At 36.2% G+C, this 17927-nt stretch overlaps 1 protein-coding gene across 1 annotated transcript in view; it reads left to right on the forward strand.

Annotated features, from left to right (window-relative positions):
• LOC145686680 (protein argonaute-2-like) overlaps positions 1 to 17927 on the forward strand; it is a 181387-nt gene that overhangs the window by 66382 nt on the left and 97078 nt on the right. Inside the window, exon 4 of the mRNA XM_081760199.1 lies at positions 11610 to 12242. Coding sequence (XP_081616325.1) covers positions 11610 to 12242 — 633 coding nt within the window. The remainder of the gene's footprint in view (positions 1 to 11609; positions 12243 to 17927) is intronic.

Consider the following 17927-nt stretch of genomic DNA (forward strand, 5'->3'; position numbering starts at 1 on the left):
CTTCATGGGTAGTTCCACATTGGGAGTCGATTTCGTTCCATTTTACGACATAAAATTTGGAAATTGTTTTCCCTTTCAAGCCTTATAGTGTTGTATGATGGAGTACAATGTGTACGTATAGCCCACCTTAATTTTTTCGTTTCCTTTGATGGTATAATATTATCAAAAATGTCAATTTCGGAAATTTTTTTTTAAACCTGTCCTATCATCTTTGAGGAGACCTTATTAAATATCGTTATATGATTGAGTACAATGGTTCAGAACATAGTACACAGTCCTTCTTAAATTTGGGAGGCATTCCATCCCTTTGATGGCTATAAATTTTAACAATTTTGGAGGTAATTGGCTTCCTCTTTGATGACGTCTTATTACCTTACGAGATTTAGTACGGTGGTTCAGGAGTGCATCTTTTTAATTTGAAGAGGTAACTTGTTCTCTTTTATGGATATAAAATTACCGAATATTTCAAATTCCGGAGGTTATTGACCTCTCCTTGATGATGTCTTATTATCCTATATGCACTGAGAAAAAATTGTAGGTGGCGTACTTAAAAAGATAAGTTACATGCGTAATTCCTGTAGTTTTTGGACTTAACGTACAGCAGACGTATAACTGAAAACGCATGTTTTATAATACTTTCTGTATAAGTGTTTCATCTATACGTACTGTCCGTATGAAACAATGTAGGCGGTCAGGATCTCACATAAAAATGGACGTATATAACATATAGCTGACGAAGGTAACATAAGTATATGCATGTGATATACGGAAAACTGTTAGATGTCAGACATCCTGCAACGGCATGATGTAACATCAAAGGGCAGTGCCTATGTAGTATACGGATAACATATACACCGTATTGATTTCTATAGTAAGCAAGAGGATACTGTGTATTTGAACAATATACCACTGTCCGGAGAATGGATTTTTCTCTGTGTGATTATATGGGTACATTGATTTGGAAGGAGTACCTAGGACCCACCTCAATTCATTACATTATGGGAACAGCCAAATTTGATATGGTAGCTTATGTACTTTGTGATCCATTTTGTTCCTTGAAAGTGACAAAAATGATAGGTTATGTACACTCATGTCCAAAATTATTGTCGCATATCTATAACTGTCTGCTTGTAAGAATATAATTTGATAATGATTTTGCAGGGTACTTTTAATACTGATACTATATGTATAATTGGGAAATGCATATTTGTGGTAAATTTCATAGGAAAAGAATTATAAACACGAAAATTATAACGAGTAAAATAAATTGTTGCTAAATGGACAAGAACATTTTATTTTCGTTTTATTGTTCTTATTTACTGTTCTTTTGACATGAAATTTGCCACATACATGTATTTGCCGATTATACACATACTAACATTATAAGAAATACCAAACGAATTCGTTATAAAATTATATTCCTAGAACAACACATTTATAGACATGCGACAATAATTTTGGACATGAGTGTATCTCAGGTGTGATTACGTTATGAACAGGGATACCTTAAGTGTGTATTGTTCTGCCTAAATTTAAAAAATTACCAAATTTAAGGCAATATAGGATCTTGTGATTTATAACGTTCTTCTTGAATAATGATTGGTTAGTATGTTATAGACATTGCATCTCTCTGATTTTAACAGATATGTATAGAACACGGTCCCTAAGTTCGATTCTGGATGATAGTTTTAAGAAAATTAATTCCGATTTCGTTGAGTTGATCTTGAGTTTAACGTCCCATGATTATACTCCTTAGGCTAAAGAAGACTATGATGATGAGAAATAAAAGAAATGATGGAATGAGAAAATAGAAAAACCCACGAACATCACAAACTTACTTGTTTTGGCATTGAACCAGAGACCTCACACATCAGAGATAAGTGTTCTATCATTGAACCACCGTACCCCATTAAGAAGTTCTAGTTTATTTTCTGTGCGAGCAGTTTCACGTATATTTACTGTATTGGAAAGGAATGTTAGCAGGTTTTAGACAGGTTATCTTACGATAGATTATGCATTTCTGCTCGTTGTTACGCATACGAGTTTGTTTTCGTTTAATTGCAGAATCTCCTTTTACGAAGAGTACAATGCCAGTTCATTCATTGAATCTTACATCAGCATTTTTCTCTCAGCTGTTAGTGCAACGTGCTTTTAAAACTCCGCGTTACAATTATGTCATTGGGAATGAAAAGAATTTCGTAACATATGTCGACGTGTTACATTTTTCAATCAAGTTTACGAAATATGAAAATTTATGAATCACTTTTTGATGTTTTAATTTGAGTGTTGTAATAAATCAACGAAAGCAATTTTTTGTCAACGGTATGATGTCATGATGAGAATTGTGATACTAGGTGATGTAATTAGAAAACTATATCGAATAATATGTCGTAAATATTAAAGTGTATCATCTGTCCCAGCGCTTAGCCAATCAGATTGTTTATTACATGTCGTTTTGGCCTTTGATTCATGATGTTCTCAATATAGTGTAATATTGAAAGTTGTGTTTTCATTGGTTCTCAGTGACATCATTCATTAATTTCCTTGTTTCTGATTGGCTGATAGTGATGTCACTTCGTAGTGAACACGTAAATAAGAAATCCATTTTTCATTTTTCAAATCCTACATCGACGAAGATCGTGAATCTACGAAGGTGTGCATCTTGTACTAGTGTGGATCCTTTAAAATTTATCATCACGAATTATTGTTAGAACGAATTTAAGGTAAGTTCACAAGATATATATATATATATATATATATATATATATATATATATATATATATATATATATATATAGAATATTAACATTTGAGATTTTATCCTCAGAGAAGTTTATAAAAATTTTCGAAAACCGTGTTACTCTATATCAATGAAGTAATTCTTGAACTATATTTCTCGAAAACTACGCATGAGAATCATAATATTGTGTCTGAGAAAATGTTACATGTTGTTATTTATAAACTACGTATGAGGATAAAATTCTTTCGTTCTTGAAAATTTCTTAAAGGTATCACTAACGCACTATCAATTTTACTTTTTTATATAAACAATGCATGAAATATCGTTCCCTTTTCGCTGTGGGAGAGCATTTGAATGATAATGGAGAAATTAGTGGAATGATAATCAGTTGGGTAAGTTTAAGTACCCCGAATAAACTCACACTCATTAACTTACTTGGAAGGGGATCGAAGCTGGAATACCACACATTAGAAGTAAGAGCTTTATCGTGTTATCTAAACTAAGTACGAGAAATGATATTGTTTATTGATTTTAGTTTAGAAGCCTTCAGCTTAACGTAGAATCCGAGCGCCCACCAGGGGTTGAACTCGAAACTTTCATGTCAGAGGAGCCTACGCTACTCACTTGACTATGAGGAAGCTCAGTTTCTGAAAAGAATGCATGAGAAATTGGCAAAAAGTCACCATTAACAAGATTTTTAAAATTACATAATTTTAGTTTTTCGAAAACTACGCATGAAAATAATATTGTTTGTTCTCCGAAAATATTTGATTTTTAATTTAGCGTCTCTTTTAACAGCGATGTTTTATAAGGCGCGGACCTACAGTTTAACGTGGGATCCGAACCACATGAGCTCCCGCCGTGAATCGAACCCGAGTCTTTCTCGTTAGAGGCTCGTACGCTAATCGCTTACCTAATAAGAATGCATGAGAATTTGGTTAAAGTTTTATAGAACAGGAGCATGAGATTTTATTTTCGTAACGACGTTTCATGTTTGTCATAGTTTCAAAGTTAAGTGTGATGGAAAAAATGCTTACTACAATGATTGTCTTTGTCAGATTTGAGCACAGTTAGAAAACAATTTCATTCATTCATGCATTCTTTTTATCACAAAAGAAAGGTCAGTTACATGTTATTGTTACTTGAAATTTTATTAAATAGGTCCCCGGATTGATTTCCAGTATGAAAACAATAAAGCTTTTTAGCAGTAGAGCTATTTGAGATATAATATCAATTGTTCGATTTAGTATTTTGAGTTTATAAAAGCTTTGTGTTATAATTATTTTTCTTCTTAGAAAATTGATAGTATAGTCATTTTGATACCGTTAAACGTTTTCCTTCTTCTTCTCTCTCTCTTTGACAATCGAGTACATGAAGAGATATCGAACTCTGATCTGGGAATTCAATTTTAAATCGTGCTTTCTCTTTCTTTTTTCGTTTTAGATATTTTTTTCTTTGCCCACGTCATTTTTCATTCTTTTTTGTTTTATCTTACCTTTGTTGTTTGAATATGGCTACCTCTGGGTTTACTGTCTTGAGAGACATCAACAGACACTATCGGCGTTTTAATCTCGAAGCACGAATGTTAGAAATTCGAATGAATACTCCTGCTAGTGCCACTGAAATTGCTGAGTGGGTTGAGACCTTATTTCAACATATGTTGGATTATTTATTTTAAAATGTCGACGAATCATCAATGGTTGAATTATCCATTTTATCTTGTGGTGAGAAGAACAAACCGTTCTATTTATCTTTTAGACGAGGAAGTAATTTGACATTGGAAATTTATGGGGTTCATTCGATCGCATCATTCAAAGTAATGAAAGTTTTCTCATGAACGAACCGGTCATTATATATTTTCATCATGTGAACATGCCCCGTGGGTACGGACCAAGAGTTCGACGAGGTCTTATATCAAACGATGAGTTATTAAAACTCAAGAACGGCATTCTACGAGTGTAAAACACAGACAAAGAATGTTTGGTTTATACTATCGTGATTGTTATTGGCCTGAGAAGTATAAGAATACAAATAAGAAAATGTACAAACAATATCAGAACCAGCGCAAATGTGTTGTTATCCCTTACGTACTTGAAATATTGTCCAGATTCTCTGTGAATTTAGATCATAGTGGATACGAGGAAGAGTTGCAACAAATGCAACGCTACTTGGCCGATTACAAAATTACAGTATACACCAGCTTTACCGGAGAAGATATTTTGTATGAAGGTCCTAGTGGTGAAGACAAAATTCCGATCAATTTAATGTGCATCAATTCTCATTATGATATCATCACTTCATTAACATATGTTTTTTCTGCTGGGTACTACTGTGTTGCATGCCACAAAAAATATAATAATCGTACTGCACACATCAAGAAATGCTCGGCCATGTGTGAGACATGTTTCCAGAAACCGCCATGCAATAAAACCAATATGGAGAAGCAGTGTTCGGAATATAACTTTGAATTTTATGATGAAACATGTTATACAATTCATCTTACTGTACCATAGTATAAGACCAGCCAATATTCAAGATGGTGTAAGAGTGTTCCAAATCTCTACGAATTTATTCGTTTGTTCATACAGGATAAAGACAACATCATTGTACAGATTATTTTTGTAATGTATGTCGTAAACACGTTTTGTCTTCCCACCAGCGTTACATAATGCCTGATACGACACAACTAAAACCTAGAGTTCCATCGTTATTACATGCAAAGAAGGCTATGATTGTTTTTATGATATTGAGGGCACACAGCATACTTTATTTGATGAAGACACGTTCATTCATAAGACCAATATATTGGTTGCCCAACAAGCATGTTACAACTGTGTTGAGGATGAAGATATGCATCATCCATGTAAAGTTTGTGGACAGCGGGAATATGTTTTCCAAGATGGCCTCATTAATGCCTTTCTTGCATATTTACGTCAAGAAATACCCAGCGGCAGGCTTATTGTATGTTTGGCATATAATTCTAAGGACTGCGATGGTCAATTTATCCTTAAATCCTTAGTGGAAGAACATGAATTGAAACCTACTTTGATTTTGAGCGGGCAAAAATTTTAAATATGAAAGTGAATCAGTTATCATTTAGTGACTCCTGAAATTTCATGGAAATGGCATTAAGTAAACTATCCAAGGCATTTAATTTGCCGGTGACCAGAAGGTATTTTCCACACTTTTTAATACTGCTGCAAATCAAACGTATGTGGGAAAATTACCGGACATCCATTATTATGGTGCAAATGAAATGAAGTCTATGGACGTGAGAAATTTATGATGTGGTATAATGAACACCAGAATGATACGTTTATTTTTCAAGAAAAATTGGTGAAATATTGTGTCCAGGACGTCAATGTACTTCGACTGTCTTGTATATCTTTTATGACCATTTTGGAAGTCGAAACCCACGTAAGTCCTTTCCTGGAGGCAATCACTTTGGCGAGTGCGTGTAATTTAGTATTTCGACGAAATTTCTTAACAACCCAATACTAGGATTCTCCCAGCACGAGAATACTGCCACAGAAATAATCAGTCCCATATTGCATTGCAGTGGCTTGCTTTCATGCAAGAAAGAGACATCTACAGGGAAAGAAATTTTTGTTGCTGGTTTTCATCTGGACGACTACTATAAATATCCCGAAACTGGAGAAGAACATATGTATGAGTTCCAAGGTTGTAAATTCCACGGATGTCCTTTTGGTATTCCTACACGCCATAATCAGCCCATTTATGAAAATTTCGAAGAGACTATGAATTATCACTACGAGAGAAGGCAGCTTAAAATGAAACTATTACGACCCATGAGGTGTAAAGTGCACGAAATGTAGTAATGTGAATTTTGTCAAGTGTTAAAATAAAATCCAGCATTAGCATCTTGTTTAAACACACATCTTACACTAATAAGACTTCATTATATCCGAGAGATAGCTTCTATGGAGGTCGTGTTAATACTATAGAGTTGTACCACGTAGCAAATGAACACGAAGAAATTCGATACTTGGATATTGTTTCTTTGTATAAATATATCAACAAATGTGGACAGTATCCAATAGGGCACCCATGAATTTATCTACATGGAGATCCACAAACGCCTGCCATTCAAGATGTGAACGGTTTAATCAAGTTAAAGATCTTGCCTAGTAGAAATGTCTTCCATCCAGTGCTCCCATTTCGCTCAAATAAGTAGTTGTTTCCACTTTGTGCTGCCTGTGCCACAGAATTAAATCAAGATTATGAATGTACGCATTCCGACAACGAACGAAGTCTAACAGGAACGTGTGTGTCCTATGAAATTCAAAAAGCCATTGAAATTCGAAAAGCCAGGTATCAAGTAATTGAAATTTACGAAATTTGGGACTATGACATCACAGTATAAGATCCTGAAACCAAGACCGGCAGCTTATTCAGTGAATATATCAATACATTTTTGAAATCCAAGCTGGAAGCTTCGTTTTTAGCGAAGACTTGTCATTAGGGACAATTTCACCCAGACACCATCATTAACGATCCCAAAGAATTAACCGCTCCAGATATACAAGCCAACCAAATTTTACCACTAAATGATTTCTCCTTATACCTTTATTGGTAATATGATGTTCCAATACAAAATCGCAATCCTAATGTTCTCCTCGGGGCAATTACGACGTGCCAAGATCGCCTACAACTCTACAAATAATTAGAACTGCTGCAAGAAAGAGTGTTATATTTCGGTACAGATTCTGTCATATTCAAGCAGCCCACGATAGAACCAGAAGTATTTCTGGGGTCAATGTCAAATGAATTGGAAACATTGGTCCAAAATTATACATTTAAAAAATTCGTTTCTGGTGGATCAAAACAGTATGCTTTAGAAATCTACGACACCGACACGAAATCAACCAATTATGTATGCAAAATTCGTGGATTCACTCTGAATTATACAGCGAGCCAAAAGATAAATTTTAAGAGTTTGGAACAAATGATCGTTAATCAGCCCCGTGAAAAAATATACATTGGCACGCAACAAAACTTACAGAACCCAGGATCATAATCTTGTTACCAAACCTGAAGAAAAAAGTACAGTTTCAACTATAAAATGCGTCGACTAATACCCGATGAGTATGAGACATTGCCCTATGGGTATAAAACAGCCCAAACAGAACAAGAGCCATGTTTTCCTTTTTCTTCCCCAATCCCACCAACATCACCTATTCCTTACTTCCCGAAGATGGGTAAAGAGGAAGAAGCAAAGAGCCAATCATGATGGAATTTTGCACGAGACCTCCTTCTGATGCCCCAGCGATGCAGGAGACTCATCATCTTTCCTTCTTCTTCTGATGCTCCAGCGCAGACGAAAGATGACATTGTACACGACATCACACATATATATCTTGCAGAATCCAGTGAAGAAACGAATTTAGGTACGAAAAAATCTTAATCATTTCGTCTAGTGTTGTTTAATACACATTTCTGTTTAAGCATTGATCTGAGCATCAAGTTCTTTGCATCGACGAAACGACAATCACAGAGAATTATCTTAACGATCTAAACGAAAAGACATAATAGGTTGTATGAAAATAATTTTCTTTTCTTTTCTCATCTCTCTCTCTTACAAGGACCATGGCGTACCTGCTGACCATGTAATGTCTGATGTTTTATTATGTGTCATGTTTTTGTTAGATGTCAATAACTTGTTTTCGTCTTTTTCAGGAAACAAAATAAAAAATACCACTTAATGTGTTTTATTGTTTCTTTACAGAATTTGTATCCCGTCATAAGTGAAATCAAAGACTCAATTTTCTTTCACGTACGAAGAAGAAAATAAATGTACAGAAACATGGAGAATGAATATATATTGTTTGAAAAAACTATATTTTATTTCTCATCCTAAAATCAAATAATTTTTCTCTACCGGTAAATTGAAATTCGATTTCAGTATCTTTTTCTGAATAAGTTTACCGGTAAAAATAAAATTTCTGAAATTCTTGTTTTGGGAAAAAAAATCAAAACTAATTTTTCGTTACTAAAGTTTTGTTCAAAGAAAAATTCTGTCTCAAATTTCAAAAGTTTTGTGTAAGAAACAAAATTCTGTTTTCAAATAAAATTCTGTTCAGGATTTTTTTAAAAAAGTTTTGTGTACGAAACAAAATTCTGCTTCAGAATTTAAAAAAAAGTTTTGTATACGAAACAAATTCTGTTTTCAAAGAAAAATTCTGCTTCAGATTTAAAAAGAAAAGTTTTGTGTACGAAACAAATTCTGTTTTCAAATTTTCTTTAAACAATTTTCGTCACGAAACTGCTCCGACCAAATTAATCGATTCATGCAGATAAGAAAATGATTTGGTGCTAGCAAAACTGAAAAATCGCACGAACATTGTTACCGATTCATTGTTGTAGTATTGCTAAGGCACTGAGTTACAGCTTCACGTAATATCTAAACGACATGAACATAACTAGATTCGAATTTAGGTCTCTACCAACAATCAAGCATTCATAAAGGTCTGATAAGTATTTTTCATCTCTAAATACAGCCAACTGAACAATAAGGCTATGTTTATGTCATATTTATACATTTAATGCCACTGACTATCAAACACTTAGCATTGCAAAGACTAGGGATGGCCAAAAAGTTTCGGTTCCGGCGGAGATCCGGACCTGGATCCGAAAACCCGGTTCCAGAACCGGATCTTGGGAACCGGTTCCAGACCTGGATTCGAAAACCCGGTTCCAAAACCGGATCTTAGGAACCGGTTCCAGACCTGGAACCGAAAACCCGGTTCCAGAACCGGATCTTATGAACCGGTTCCAGACCTGAATCTGAAAACCCGGTTCCAGAACCGGATCTTAGAAACCGGTTCCAGATCTGGATCTAAAAATCCGATTCCAGAACCGGATCTTAGGAACCGGTTCCAGACCTGGATCCGAAAGCCCCCAAAGACCCCTAAAGGAGGCACAAAGTTCACCTTCGAAAAAAATGCAAAGGGGACCATGCGCTTGTGCCTTCCCCGCCCAGACCCGCTTGTGCCCCCGTTTGCCATTTTAGCAAATGAGTTTGCCAGTTACCCAGTTTATTTAGCCAAATGAGACAAGCTGCCGCCGCCTGGGCGCCTGCCTGTCGCTTCCACCATTTCATCTAACATACTGTCAGCCTGCCAGCAGTTCGGGTTTAGCGTAGGGATGGTCATACAGTTTCGGTTCCAGCGGAACCGGTTCTACGAGGAACCAGTTCTTGGAGATCCGGTTTTCAGAACCGGTTCTGGACCCGGTTCCAGACCTGGATCCGAAGGACCGATTCCAGACCTGAATCCGAAGAACCGGTTCCAGACCTGAATCCGAAAAACCGGTTCCGGAACCGGATCTTCTAGAACCGGATCCGTTCAGACCCGAAAACCGGTTCCAGCAGGAACCGGTTCTGGCCATCCCTAGCAAAGACTGCATTATGAGTCAGCAAAATTTCCTTCAAGGTCAAAGAGAAGTGGAAGTCGTACACTAAAACGAAACTACCTGTAAATAGTAAAAGATGATGTATTATAGATAACACAAACCTAAAGAAAGTTTCTTTTTAACATCATTCCTATATGAAACATGAATCTATTGTGAAAACTGCTCGCACCGAAAAACAAACTACAAGTTCTCGATGAAGTACGGTGACTCAATGGAAGAGCGCTTATCTCTGATGTGTGAGGTCCCTGGTTCAATTCCCAAACAAATAAGTTTGTGATGTTCGTGGGTTTTCCTCCCACTTTCTCATTCCACAATTTCACTCATTTCTCATCATCGTCGTCTTCCTTAGACTAAAGGATATAATCATGGGACGTTAAACTCAAAATCAACTCAACGAAATTGGAATTAAATTTCTTCAAACTAGCACCAAGAATTGAAATCTGGGACCGTGTTCTATACATATCTGTTACCCTCGGAGAGATGCCATGTCTATAACATAATAATCAATCATTATTCAGGAAGAAGGAAATAAATCACGAGATCGTACGTTACTTTAAAATTTGTACTTTTTAAAATTAAGGGTGAATAATACACACTTAATGTGTTCCTGAGGTATATAACCTATCATATAAGATAATAAAACTCCATCAATGGGAGGTCAAAAACCTCCGAAATTTGAAATTTTTGGTAATTTTATACTCATAAAATTGAATGAGTTAAAAGTGCACTCCTCGATCACCGTACTCAATCACATGAGGTAATAAGACGTTATCAAAGCGAAAATCAAAATCCTCCAAAATTGATAATTTACCACTCATCAAAGGGAACGAGATGACTCCCAGATTTAAGACTGAATGTGTACTATGTCCTGAATCATTGTACTCAATCATATAACAATATAAAGTAAAAAAGAGGATTTTTAAAAAATCCAAATTTTATACCCGTAAAAGGAAACAAATAAACCCCATGGCGCTAATTCAAAACTCACAGTCATAAAAGAGAGTGAAAACTACCCACAAGACGTAACCTAAAACCATGTAACCAGATGTGTGAGGTATAAAACCACGTGACCTCAAGACGTCATACCACGTGACCTAGGGGAGGAGCTAAGAGCGGAGCAACGCAGGAGGCTGTGCCAGAGGGCGGGTGCCCGGGGTCCGCAATACAGGAGCGCAAAATTGAGATCAGCTGTTCCAAAAACTACTCCATTTCCGAGAAATGTTTGTAATTCTATCTCAATTTTTTCAAGTACAAAATTCAAAACATAACTTTCCCTTGGTTATACGGGCAACCTCTTTGTGTATTTCCTGTTTTTCATATTTACAATTAGTTTGCAATCTATCAAAAATATATTTTGCCTATTATATATTTATATGTTAAAATAAATGTTTCTTGAAAAAGAGTCATGGATGAAAAGTTACTTGTTTCTCTATTTTAGCTGAGAAGAAAACTGATATAGCGGAACTGTTTTCATCATCAACAGTACAATCCAGTGACCAAGAACAGGCTCAAAGATCTAGTGAGGCAGTAACAACCAGACATGGAAAAGATAATCTTATACAGCTGTCAGAAGGTAACACTGAAGCCTATCCATTTCCCGAGCTCGGTGGTGTATTAAAGAGGCCATGGAGAAGGTTTGAAGAACCAACTCAAGCAACGACAGATTCAAGAATGATTTCAGGAAGTAAACATCATGCTAATGATGATGATGAAGGTTTGGTTGAATCATTTTCTAAGCTTGGTGCGATACCTAAAAGACGACAGAAAAATTTACAAGATTTAACATCTTTTGTTGATTATCCTTCACGAAGACAAAACGATATAGATCCACTTAGTACATCTGAATTTCCTCATCAAGAGCCAAAGACAGAAATAACTTCCAAAACAAGTAATGTACCTGTTGGAAGACTAATACCAACTGTTGCTACAACTACAGATCCTAAGATCCAAGACAAATCCGCACAAGATGAAATTAAGCGGCAGTCTTGTAATATTACGTCAACTTCTACGGAAGGGATACATGTAGATTTTCCGGAACTCTCTAGCACAAGAAACAAGAAACAAACCAAAGGTAACTTCCTATTGTTCATTAACTATAGTTTGTTTTACTAGTAGTATGCGTCACTGTCAGGAGTATGTATGTGACTATTGGGAGTATGTTCATTACTGTTAGGAGCATGTACGAGGAAAATTCGAAAAAACACCGTTTAGTTATCAATGAAATATGCTCGCAGATACGGAACATAGACATTACTTTTCACATTATACATATTAGAAAAGTGCAACATTACATTACTTTTCAACATATTCAGTATTTAAACTGAGACACTTGTCACAACGTTTTACAAGGTTTGAAATTCCTTCTGCAAAACAAAGCTTCCACCTGGGAATGAAATCACCCGCTAACAGCATTATGAAGCGCATTTTCATAGCAAGCCACTGTTTCATGTGCTTGAAGAAAACGGAAGGACTTTACGAACGGTTTTGTCAATTTCCTGCTCGTGTTTGTATAGAAAATAAAATGGCGATCACCATAGCAACGAAAAGGATGTGACGTCACACTATTTCAGCCTATTGCTGACTACAGATGGACGCTCACTTCTTGCCGCATCGTGCAAGTCAGTTAGTCTGTCTTTAACCATGCGACACCATTCACCTTACGACATCTTCACTCATTATGTTTGGTCTTTAAACACTACCAGTTGGCAATTAATTGCAGCTGCCAAAGGTTTATTTATTTATTTTCCTATTGGAGCATTCATTTTCAGTTGTTATAGCGGACAAGTGAACTGCAACACAATCTTTTCCTTCCACTGGTCGCTGCCTATGTAGCAAACAGCGCTACAGGACTGAAACCTCTCTTCCCGGCCGTTTCTCGCACATACGCAAACGGAGTTTTTTTTTTTTTTCGAATTGCCTCGTATGTGACTGTTAGGAGTATGTTCATTGCTGTTAAGACTGTCTGTCACTGGTAAGAGAAGAGAAAAAATACATAAGTTTGTTACTTAACATGGGATTCTTTTTTGGTAAGTACAGTAATCAAAATTAGTAATTAAACCTGTCTTAGTAGAACAAAAACTTTGAATTAGAATTGCTAATGAACCACATACTATTTAGATTACGGCGAAGTTAGTGTCATAAAATTTCGCTTTTTCCTCGAAAACCACGCATTAGAATTTCCTCTGCACGATGTGTCATGTTTTTCAGCTAGATTGATATATGTCTTACCTTTGAATAATATAATAGTAAACCAACATTAAAGATTAAGATCTGATCATATTTCTTTGTAATACACATATTATTACTTATATCGTGTATTGTCCTCTTGTAAATATCATAATGACAAGATTGATGACGGGATACACCAGTTTCAGTTTCATCTTAAATATGTGTGATTAACGTACAGTACTAATTTTTAGATTTTTGGAACAAATGATCCAATATATTTCATTCAATGAAATATTTTCTATTGTGCCTTATATCGGGAAAACTACATATACCAGAAGGACAATTGGACGAGAAAGTAATAATGGGGGGAAGACAGACAGAGAAAGAAAGACAAGGAAGAGCAAAAGGTCTAGGATAGGGACATGGAACGTACGTACTATGTTACAGGGAGGAAAATTAGAAAATCTTAAAGAAGAAATGAAACAAAATAATTTAGATTTGGTAGGCGTTTGTGAAGTTAGATGGGAAGGTAATGGGGTATTGAACAGCGAAGGATATAGAATGTTTTACTCAGGTAATGAAAAGGGCGGTCATAATGGCGTAGGAATAATTCTTGGAAAGCGTTTAAAGGAGAAGGTAATGAAAGTAGAATTTATTGATGATAGAGTTATGATGTTAAGACTTAAAGGAAAAACGAAGGATCTAGTGGTGATACAGACATATGCACCGACGACTTCGCATGCAAATGAAGAAGTAGAGGAAAATTATGAGAAAATAGAAGAAATTATAGATAGGGAGAAGAAGGGTGCATGTATAATTCTAATGGGAGATTTCAATGCAATTGGGGGAGAAAAACAGGAAAGTAGTATCGCAGGCAAATATAGTTTAGGCGAAAGAAATGAAAGGGGAGAGGGACTAGTGAATTTCTGTAGACAGAATTCACTAGTAGTTGGGAACACTTGGTTCAATCAGCACAAGAGAAGAAGATTACATGGAAATCGCCAATAGACAACGGAAGATATCAGATGGACTATGTTATGATTCAGGACAGGTATCGGAATAGCTTAAAGAACGCGAAGACCCTTCCCGGGGCTGATATTTTCTCTGATCATAATCTTGTGCTGGCCGAAGTAGATATTCAACTGAAAAATGTAGGCAGAAGAAAAGTAGGTAACAAAGTGTTGAATACTGAAAAGTTGAAAAACAAGGAAATAAGAAATCTTTTCGTTAAAAAATTCGAAGAAAAATGTTCAAACGAGGAAAGAATATGTGCAGGTAGTAACGCACGGTGGGAACATATTAAACGTTGCTTACAGCAGGCTGCAGAAGAAGCAGTAGGTTACCGCGAACACAAACCTGCTAAGAAAGCATGGGTAACAGAGCAGATGTTGCAGAAAATGAGGGAGAGGAAGATGTGGATACAGGTTGATACAGAAGAGGGCAGAAACATGTACAGAAAGTTAAATAATGAATTACGAAGAGAAACAGACAGAGCGAGGGAAGAGTTTTACAAAAGAAATGCGAGGAAATAGAAGAATTAGAAAGAGTTGGGAAATATGAGGAAATGTAAAGGAGGTGAAATCTATGGAATTTCGAAGGAAACAAGGGGGTATTATGATGGCAGCAGTGACGTACGCAGGAATTTATTTCGGGAGGGGTGCAAATACAATTTGAGGCTAAATTATATAAATTTTCTAAAATTGCCCCTAAAAGTAGACTACATTTACAAAAAAGTTGGAATTTGGGGGGGGTCCGGACCCCCAGGATCCATCCTCTGCGTACGCCCCTGGATGGCAGTAGAAAATAAGAATGGGAAGGTAGTCAGCGAGAGAAATGAGGTCATAGGAAGGTGGAAAGAATACATTGAAGACTTAAATGAGAGTAGGGATAGACCGTGTAGCCTAAATGTTGAAGTAGAAAATGAAGTAGGCGAGGATGATAAAGGATTTAGTATTCTTAGGGATGAATTTGAAAAGGCTATATCCGAGATTAGGAATGGAAAGTGTGAGGTGCAAGTAGCAATAGAAATAATCTATGCATACACATGAAAACACCAATACATAATGATAAATAAAATATGGTGGAGTGGCGAGGGATATTCAAATATTATGTAAATTACGCAAAAATGTAAATAAAATGCTCTTGCATATGTAAATCCCTTTTGGAGTGATAAAGGTGATCTCCTGATGGAGCCGTCACTGCCACAATTGATAGTCGGTAGAGCATTATCCAAATAAAACAAAAACAAAATCTCAGGGTTTTAAATTTACAAAGTATATATCTCAGGGATTTCTGACAACAGCTATGGTCTCTGCAGCTACTTGTAAAGAGTTTCAAAATGTGATAAAATGGTTAAAAAATGAAATCAAAACAACAGGTAGCAGCCTGTTAAGTACTCTTCACACTCATAGCTGTGTCTTATTTGTTCTCTGGGCGTATGCCTTCCTGGGCCCCATTCAGGAAGGTGGTCAGATGTACTAGAGTAAGGAGAAATGTTTCCTTAACTCTCACTCCTGAAATAAAAACATATGGATCAGCGTTCGGGTACTCACTAATCAGGAAAATAGACACCCTCACAGTACTGTCGGAAGATGGATATTTATTCCTCGGCATAAATAGTAAGATAAATGAAATCAACACTCACTGCTATCATGATACAGAACACTTATTAGAACTTTCTTTTCTGGTCCACCAATCACACTAATTTATATAGATACACATTACTCACTGCATAGATACAGAAGATTTATATATTTTACACTAGAGATCTGTCTGACCTCTTAAAGTGAACTACCAAACAGATAACTAAACACAATCATTCTCCTCATTTTTTATGAGTTTATTGTCTCTGACTGTTCTTGTACAGAGAGAGAAAAAACAACAAAATTTTATGGTTAAATTAAACTTTAAGATATATGACGAAGTTTCATGGTGTTTAGATGTTGACCTAATATCCACTTCACGGGTAGTCTCTGCTAAAGAAGAGGGACTGGAAAGTTTCTATGATGCAATCACACGCCAATTGTACTCGCCCACATTTCCATTCCACTGGAATAAAACTGTTCCTCGATGGTGAAAACTAGTCACGTTCAATCTGTGTCACATCTGACCCAAAGTATGTAAGTTTAAAGATAGCAATACTTCATGTCTTGCTGGTCTCCTTGTTTAAGAGTTCAGGAGGGCACTGTCGTATAGCGTGACAGGCCTTGCAATCTCACTTGAGATTGGTACTAACGATTTTTAATATTCCATAACAGGAATGGATAATAGTGCCACTGCACTATAAATAAGTTTGTCCACAGAATGACTGTTACTTAAAATTGCTGAAACAGTCATGGCCAAATTAGCCACTGTTCAGAAAGTAGTGGTCGAAAATTGATTAAGTTGAAAATTTGAACATGACCTGTTTTATAATTCTATGATGTTTCACTGTTCTGCAGCACTTCGTAGTATCTACCACTATAAATTTGATATATATAAACACTGTCCACTAACACAACTGTGGCACGATACATGGGTGTCCATGTATATAATTTCACAGGACTCCACGGGAAGAAACGATCTTCACACTGTCCTGGGTTATAACTTCTCGACTCTCGAAAAGTTCGAAGCAACTTCACACTCTTGAGCTTAGGAATCAACTCCCTCGCGTTTCAGCAACAACTAACTGCCACAATGACCACGAAAGGGTATTAAACTCTCCACTTCCTGGAAAAAGAAGGGACTCGCTCTTCTTAGAATCACTAACAAAGGGTTACAATGCCTGAGGCAATAACTGTGTGTGGTCTCTTCACCAAGCAGCACTTCGAAAACCAGCTTGCGCTTGCAAACAATCATACACTGCGTGACAGGTGGTGCCACCACCGTTGAGAGCGGCAGTTTCGAAAGCTTCTGCCCAAACAGAAGTCCATAACAACAAATAGATAATCATTACTATTTTCACTGAAATTTACAATACACAGAAAAGATACATTTGATTATATAAACACAAAGTTAGTAAATATATACAGAATGCAATAGTATCATTATATATAGATGTCATCTCTCCAAGTAGGTGTAGGAAGTCTCTTTTCCACTGGCTTCCCTCAAAACTGTCTGCTAAAATCCAGCAGCCATTACTCCAAGAGAGAGAGAGAGATAGAAACATTTTTGATATGATTAATTTTGACAATAATACAAGATCTAAATGTCTTGAACGTTGGGAAACACGATGACAAATAAGGTCATGAATTTTAAACGGTCTTTCCAAGAACTGGTGACCGTAATACGTTAATATTAATAATTTACACATAAAATAAGTCAAAATAAAATACAAGTTTTCAAAAATGCAGTGCATCATGGGAGGAAATCATAGGCCAGTTCGCTGACGGTAACGAACTTGGGATAAACCCACGCTATGAGCTTGGGACTTGTGAGATTCTTTTCAAAGGTGTGAATTCGACACCTTTAGAAAAAGGAAATCTATCGTGTTGACGCTAAAAATTTTATTGCTTTTGAAACAAAGCCTGGAGATCGTCTGTAAGCAATGTTTCCACCTAGTCATTGCTATACAAGAGGAAGTTACCAGTATACTTCCTGTACTCAATGT

This window comes from Thermobia domestica, chromosome 5 (assembly GCF_964235325.1).
Source record: "Thermobia domestica chromosome 5, izTheDome1.hap1.1, whole genome shotgun sequence".
Taxonomy (NCBI): domain Eukaryota; kingdom Metazoa; phylum Arthropoda; class Insecta; order Zygentoma; family Lepismatidae; genus Thermobia; species Thermobia domestica.